Source organism: Poeciliopsis prolifica, unplaced genomic scaffold (assembly GCF_027474105.1).
Source record: "Poeciliopsis prolifica strain line A6 unplaced genomic scaffold, Auburn_PproV2 SCAFFOLD104, whole genome shotgun sequence".
NCBI lineage: Eukaryota > Metazoa > Chordata > Actinopteri > Cyprinodontiformes > Poeciliidae > Poeciliopsis > Poeciliopsis prolifica.
This window is the reverse complement of record NW_026562479.1, coordinates 398209-406601: the sequence shown is the minus strand read 5'-3', so window position 1 is coordinate 406601 and position 8393 is coordinate 398209. Positions and strand designations below refer to the sequence as shown.

The 8393-nt window shown below is 41.5% G+C and overlaps 1 protein-coding gene across 1 annotated transcript; it reads left to right on the top strand.

Annotated features, from left to right (window-relative positions):
• The first annotated feature begins 63 nt into the window (after positions 1-63).
• On the top strand, positions 64-8200 carry igbp1 (immunoglobulin (CD79A) binding protein 1). Its single transcript, XM_055023617.1, has 3 exons — positions 64-574; positions 4147-4482; positions 7362-8200. Exons 1-3 carry the CDS (start codon positions 104-106, stop codon positions 7629-7631), a joined length of 1077 nt encoding a protein of 358 aa, XP_054879592.1. The 5' UTR covers positions 64-103; the 3' UTR covers positions 7632-8200.
• The last annotated feature ends 193 nt before the right edge of the window (positions 8201-8393 follow it).

Here is an 8393-nt window from a genome sequence, read left to right as displayed (position 1 = left end):
GTAATGCACATCAGTAAGTTGCTTGCCAACCGCCTCAAAAAAATAGAAGAAGAAGAAAAGAAAGGGAAGGAAGAAGAAGGAGAAGAAGAACAAGAAGAAGAAAATGGCTGAAAGTATGGCCAATGCGGCTGAACAGTCATCCGCTTCTGACACTGAACAATTAAAACTCTCTGACTTATTGGAGCGAGGCTGGAAGATACTCGAGGAACTGGACAGTTCAAACGAACCGTTTGGCCCCAACACCGTACATCGCATTAAACGCGGTATTAACATGTTGGATGCCGCGTCCAGGATGGTCGTTCAGCTCGACCTGTTCAGCCGTAACGAAGAGGTGGAAGAGATCGCCACTGCAGACCTGAAGTACCTGCTGCTCCCCGCCCTGCTGGGGGCCCTGCACATGAAGCAGAGCAGCCCGCACAAACGACTGGAGACGGTGCAGACAGCTCGGGCTTACTTCATGGATTTTTTAAAGACGTGTCATGACTACAACATCTCACAGTTTGAGCTGCCGAAGGCATCAAATGAAAACGATGTTTCCGAGGAAACATCAGAGGGCGTATTTTCAAAAAGCAAGGTAAAAACTACCTTGAACTTTATATACATGTGTACGACTCGTAACATACATGTCTCATGCTGACTTCCGCCAAATGTTGCAGGTATGGTTTAAAGAAGTTTGTTTTCAAAACGCAGGGCTTTGATATAAAAATGAGATTTATACATCACCTTTTGTACGTGAATCTAATATTTTTATTTTAGCTGCAGTCTTGCACATTAAACCGTATTGAAGCACAGACAGACAGAGAGAGACAGACAGACAGAGAGACAGACAGACAGAGAGAGACAGACAGACAGAGAGAGACAGACAGACAGAGAGAGACAGACAGACAGAGAGAGACAGACAGAGAGAGACAGACAGACAGAGAGAGACAGACAGACAGAGAGAGACAGACAGACAGAGAGAGACAGACAGACAGAGAGAGACAGACAGAGAGAGAGAGAGAGAGACAGACAGACAGACAGAGACAGACAGAGAGAGACAGACAGAAGGCTCAAGCCTCTCCTTGTCTTAGCACAGGGACCTGGTGATCAGGGCACCGGGTTTGTTTAGAGCCGCCGTTTTCTCCTGCAACGTAGCCAGGGTTACCTTAACATTGAAAGATGTTAAGTTGACAGGAAATGTAAAATATTATTACTGGAAGACATCGCCAACAATAATTAAACCCACAACTTAAAAACAATAAATAAAAAGAAATAAAATAAAAATAAATATCTATTATTGTTAAATCCAAATTAAATAATCCGTTAATGGATCTAAAACCACTATGTAATGCTGATCACATTGAGAACCAAGGCATAAATGAACTAAGAGAATATTATTGGTGCTACTTTTGATTTAATGCTTTCAGTATACATAAATTAAAAGAATTTTAATTGTTTAACATCTAAATTTAAGATTTTAAGTATACTTTGTAAAATTTCAAAGAACAATATTTATAGTTAGATTATTTTGTTACCACAGCAACAATATGATGCTGTCAGTTTGATCTTTGAGTTTATTTAAGCTGTTTGTTTACATACATAAGATGTGTGTGTTCATCCATCTTAGTAAACTACTCAGCCCCCTCTCCCAGATTTCACTAAATACAAAGGCTGTTAGTGGTCCGGATGTCATTAGGGGCCAATTAGCGCAACAGAAATAGTTTTGGTTACCCAAGCTTTATGGGACGAGTTTTTCTGATGGTCGTGCAGCAACTCCAGCAAGTGGACATAGCATTTGATATGCATTGTGTTGCTGCAAAAAAAATTAAATGAACAAACCAGCATGCTGCACGACTATCAGGCAAACGCGAAAGCTTCTCCACAGGCTGAACTTCCGGTCCACTAACACACCTGCTAACTGGAAACTCAGACTTTAACAGCGCAGACAGAGTCAATGTGTGGAGATGTAAACACATACACTGCACTTAATACTTTGTTCTTAAACAAATTTCAATCTCACTGCATGTTCAACGCCCATCTCTAAATGCACACCAATGAACAGTGAGTGCAGCTCAATGTGAACATTTGTGGTTCACATTGAGCTGTGCAAGCAAAGCAAATGCGGTGGATTTATACTCGACTCCTACCTTGATTAATTCTACAAAGAAACATGGATCCTCCCAGGGGTTGATATAAATATCCATATAGCTCAGCCTGTGTTCAGTTTGAGTGGAAGGAGGCGCTCACAATCTGTACCGAGGTAAACTGTAGACATCAAGCCGAGGAAACGCACGGAGGTGTCAGTGGTGTGATTGGTGCACACGCCGTGTTCAAAGCATCAGCTATTAAAACTACAAAAAAACCTACTCTTTCAGGAATAATTCTGCCCTGCTAGTAAAATGTTCACCACAGCAGAGAAGCTTTCAATCCAGCTTATTAAAAGAAAAAAGTTTTTGTTATTTTAATTTTATTTTTTTTTATTAAAACAAACGCTTCGCCGGCCATAAAAAGCCTGGCAGCTGCCATGCTTACAGTGCACTGGGGGAAAGCTTGGGTGATCTTTTAGTTTGCCTTCTACAGATCCAGATTTGGACTCTGACTGCTATTTAGAACTGATCGTTTTTCCACTTATGTGGACAGAACTGAGCCCAGATGTTATGTTCTTCAGGTTATACCGTGGCTTTTGTGTAGTTTTGATCATGTGCAGTGTAATCTTTGCACTAGGTACCCCAAGAAATGTGTCCCAAAGGTTTGACTTTGATTTTGACCAACCATAATACAGCCCACTACAATTTTTGGGAGGGCGGGGGGAAATGTTATTTAAGATTGGAAGTTGCAGTGCACAAGCCTCTGAAGATTTCACTGATGAAAGAATTGTCTGACCTCCATCTATCCATTTTCTTCCGCTTATCCGTGGTCGGGCCGCGGGGATAGCAGCCTAAGAAGTGAGGCTCAGACTTCTATTTTCCCAGCCACTTGTTCCAGCTTCTCCAGGAGGATCCCAGGCCAGCTGAGAAACATACCATATCCTGGGTCTTCCCCGGGTTTGTCATTTGTGGTGTCTTGCCCATGCCACATATGAGAAACTTGTGGCGTGCCTGGAACACCTGCCCAGCAGGCGACCAGGAGGGATCCTGACCCGATGCCTGAGCCTCAACTGGCTCCTCTCGACGTGAAGGAGCAGCGGCTCTACTCTGAGTCCTTTCAAGATGACCAAGCTTCTCTCTCTATCTTTAAGGGAGAGCTCAGACACCATGTGGAGAAAAGCCATTTTTGCTGCTTGTATCTGTGACCTCGTTCTTTTGGTCATAATTCAAAGCTCATGACCATGGATGGGGGCAGCAGTGGTAAATGAAGAGCTTTGCTTTTTGCTTTTTTCATACTGGTCATAAAAAATCTGGAAAGTGTTGTGAAAACCATCATTTATTCTAAACCCGATAGACCAAAAACGTGCAAGCGCACGAGCAACAAATCAGCCAACATAAAGCAATCAGACATCTTTACGTTTTTTATTCTTTTTTAGCGCTAAAAAAGAGACGCTTACCATCACAGACCAGAAGTGAAAACCAGGGGCCCCGAGTCGATACAGAATGTCAGAAAAACGGGAAGATTTGTTGCTTATGATCTAAGAACACGCCCAGTGGTCATCCGATGTCCTGCGTCGCCTAAATCTCTATTTGCTTGAGATGGGAGTGAGGAGATGATTCAGTTTCTGTGTCTGTTACAAATACAAAGGCCTTTGTTTGAAAGTATGAGAGTGTAATGTGTGTAGAAGCAAATGTGTGTATTTGACCTTGGTAAGCGCCTCAACAAAAGTCATTTATTTTTATTTATTTTTCCATTTTCAAGGCCTGGAAAGTCATAGAATTTCAGGTCAAGAAAAGTCATGGAATTTGCAAATAAGGGCAAAAAATGCCATCTTTTTCTATGGCATGAGTTTCTGTGGTTCTCATCTTGGATTCCACTACATTTGGTCTCGTCTCGATGTCAGACATTGAGGACTGTGTGTTTTATTTCAAGACCACAGCTGTGGAAATATAACTAAATTACCAGGATATTGTCTAGTTTATTTGTCAACATCCTTGTTTTAACTCGGTGCAACGGTTGCTTGATACCGTTAGACATAAATTCATGGACTTTGATTTACTTATGTTGCTGTGGTTTCAGTCTTTTTCTGCAGGTTCATCAAATTTGGTTGCCATGGCAGCAAAGAGACAAGCGAAGATTGAACTTTATCGACAGAGAAAGGAACTGGAGACTAAACTGTCAGATGTTCACAAAGTAGTGGACAGTGGACAGGCCGATGACGAGGTCAGCAGAGAATTTTACCTTCTGAATGTCCAGAGATGGATCACTATTTGTCTGGAGGAGATGGAGGCCATTGACCAGGAGGTGGAGATACTGAAAAACATGGATGTTCTGAAGCAGAGTCCTGCTAACCAACCAGCGCAGCCTCCCAGAAAGCCCATGAAACCCTTAATCCTCTCTAGAGATGCTTTACAGGTGAGTTTGTCTGATGATGGCAACAGATGAACTGGTTTGTAAGTCAGTTCATGTGAACTTTAAGAATCATCAACATTCTTAAAGTGCATCTTTCACTTAAAACACATGTTGACGCCTTTGCATTGCAACAGGTCTGAAATTCACATTCTCACTGCATAAATGGCCCATATTTCAAAGAAAAAGTACTAGTTCCTCCTCTTCCTAGCCTACTTTCTGCTGCGCCTGTAAATAACGCCCCTTAGCGACAACCGTTAATGATATATGCAGAGTGAAAGCTTCTAGACCAGGGGTGTCAACATCCAGTCCTCAAGGGCCGCTGTCCTGCAGGTTTTAGATGTGCCACGGGTACAAAACACTGGAATGAAATGGCTGAATTACCTCCTCCTTGTTCTCCAGAGTCTTGCTAATGACCTATTATTCTATTCAGGTGGTACAGCTGAGGCACATCTAAAAGTTGCAGGACACCGGCCCTCAAGGACTGCAGTTTGACACCCCTGTTCTAGACTATGCAACAAGACCTGGAGGAGGTGACCAGTCCTGAGCATTAAATTGGCTACATGTTTAACATTGAAGGCTCATATGTACGTGAACCAGAAGCTCGACCTGTTGACAGCATGGTAAACAGAGTTCATTTAAATGGTTGGAAAGCAGATGTTGAAATGGAAAACAGCATGCAGACAGACCTAGAAATAGGGCTGGGCCAATGTGCTGAGTATACTCTGAATCGAAAGAATTCACTGATTGAAGATGGTTCTTGTCTTCCCAATACAGTCTCGTGAAGAGGATGGTCTGGGTTGTCCATAATTTTCTTGATTCAATGAAGAATCCTTATTTCCATAATCATTTCCAGGGATTCCATAGTCACCCCCCAAACAGAACCTGCCTCCTTAATCAGGTTGTTGAGCCTTTTTATGTCCCTGGCTCTGATGCTGCTGCCCCAAGACTGCAGAAGAGATGACACTCTCAATAACAGATTGATGGCAGATCTGCAGCATCTTAGTGCAAACCTTGGAGGGTCTTAGCTTCCTCATCGAGTCCAGTCTGCTCTGTCCCTTCTTATAAAAGGCTTCACTGTTGCGTATCCAGTCCAGTCTGCTGTCAAAGCAAACACCAAGGTATTTATATTCCTCAATCAACTCCCCTTCTCCTCCCATGATGGAAATAGGGTTTGATCTATCGCTGTTCCTCCTGAAATCAACAATCATTTGCTATGTCTTGTTCACATTTAAGATGAGATCATTGCTCCCACACCATGACACAAAACAGTCCACCAGATCTCTATGCTCTGCTTCTTGGCCATTTCTGATGCAACTGACAACTGCAGAGTCATCGGAGTATTTCTGTTGATAACAGAAGTCAGACTTGTGTAGAGAGTGAAAAGGAATGGTGAGAGTACAGTCCCCTCTGGTGTTCCTGTGTTGCTGGTCATCTTGTAAGACACACACTCCTTCAGTCTCACAAACTGGTGTGTTTGTGAGGTAGTCATAGAGACAGGCCTGTGACAATAACAAAAACGATTAACTGTCTCAAATTATTGCAATAATCTATAATATTGTTTGAAGACCATTTTAAACTGATGTAATGGTAATAACATAATGATGTGAGCACATCCTGCCAAAAATAGATACTTTATTTTCAAATGAACATTTAACACTGGAAATGGTAAACAAAATACACTAATCAACCAAAAACAAAAGTAAAATGGAGTCTCAGTCTCTGTTAACAAAAAATCACTCGAATAAAAAGCAAACGCAACATAAAACCAAAGCGCAAAAAAAATTACATTCAGTACAGATTATGAAGTGTGTATGCTATACAGCCCCTCAGTAATCATTCGATTTAGATGGAGAAGACAGGCACAGCCAACTACCTGATGCAGTAGTTCACTTCTCCCTTATGCTAAGGAAATGAGGAAGGGAGGGTCAGTGGAGAGCATTGGAGTTGAACCTTTTTTCAACCAGTGTCAATAGAGAAAAAGGCAAGAAAAAACAAGAAAACCAATAAAGTAAAATGTCGACAATTTTTATTTATCCTGCAATTGATTAATTTATTGTTTATGCCGACAGACCTAGTCATAGATACAGGTGACTGTTGAGGCTTCCACCTGTCTGCTAGAGTTCCTCACTGAGCAAATCAGGCTGAATTAATGGTGAAACCATAGAACATGGTCCTCACAGTGCTGCCTGCTTTGTCCAGGTGACAGTGGGTTAGTTGAAGCAGGTGTCAACAAATATTACATTATGGAGAAGGTATATGTCATTAGTGACAATGGAGACAATGCCACATATATATACACACACACACATATGTGTTATAGTGGTACTGCAGTGGATTTCAGCTCAAATTTTGTAGTTTCTCCTTGCAGCAGTGCACACTGATCACCATGTTAGTTTTCATACTGTGAGTGGTGAAATCTTACCTTCCCAGCTGGATGAATCTCACCCAAAGCTAATCATTTTTCCTGCCTCACCATGTCCAGACCAATTGCAGCCTGAGCAGTCGCACATAAACACGTTTTAACCACACATGAACGAACAAAACCTCCTTAAGCTCAGTGATTGCATGGCAGCCGTTTGGCTCCGTTCACCTGCAGTTGTCACAAATCACACGTTTTTTCTAGGAGAGCTTTTTTGTTTATTCAGCACTTTCAAATATTCACTAGCAAATTAAAAACCAAATACAGCAACTAGATTTACAATTTGACCCCAGAAAAATATTTTTCTACCATTTAACAGAACCTTGAATATGCATTTTAAGAAACAGTTTCAGCTAGCTCTGTTCACTGTACATGCTGCTAGTGCCATCAGCTGCAGTATAGGTTGTCATTTTCAAACTATGCTGAGTCACTGTGCGATGAATTTCATTTCTCTTGTCCACAGGCTCAAGTATTCGGCGCTGGGTATCCTAGCCTCCCCACCATGACGGTGGATGATTGGTATGAGCAACACAAAAAACACGGAGTCCTGCCTGATCAGGGCATGCCGAGCAAAGTTGCTGTGGAGGACGACACTGATGTGCAGGCAAATGATGAAGAAAAAGAGGAAAAGGCTGAGAATGATGATGAAGCTTCTTTGTTAAAAGCCAGAAACTGGGATGAGTGGAAAGACGATCACCGCCGAGGATATGGAAACCGCCACAACATGGGCTAATCCTTTCTTAACACTCTTAATTTCATGTTTGTAATGTAAACAACAAAGTGGATCTTCTTCACATTATAAGAATGTCTCAAAATTTGGAATGGCCCTTATGTTCTTTTATTTGTATTCTTCAGAAAAGAGTTGTTTGAAACAATGAATCAGGATGAATTATTTAAACATCCTCTCTGCTTTCTTCTTTCTTGCTTTCTTGAAACCATGGCATTTCAGTAATGCCATGGTTTTAAAGCTACATGATGGTTGTACAACTAAGCTTTTCCTCGTTTGTGATTACAAAATACAAAAAATCCTGTTAGCCAAAGCATGAACGTATCGGCACCATAACGCATTTGTAATATAAATGTTCTTGTCTAAAACTCATCCTTGTGATGTCACCAGATCTGAACATCTCACAATGTCAGGTTAAAGAAAGCTTTCAAGTGATTTCTTGTGTTGTGGTGTATGCAGCTGCTGGAATGGAAACTTCTAATAAAAATGCTGAGCTGGCTTTTGGTTAGCCCACAGAAACAACTGAAGGTCATCATCTGAACATAGACACATTAAATATTTTATAGCAGTTTCAATGTTACAACTCATTTTAACATAGTGATAGTCTTACCAAACCTATGCTGGTTGACTTTCTGTCACAAGCAAAGTATCTCTGCTTTGGTGAAAAGGTTTGGTTGCTGCAGGCTATGCAGTCTGAAGTGGAGATTGACTTTGGGATGCTAAGCAGCATCTCCTGACATATTCTCCTCAACACTAGCTTAAAAAGTC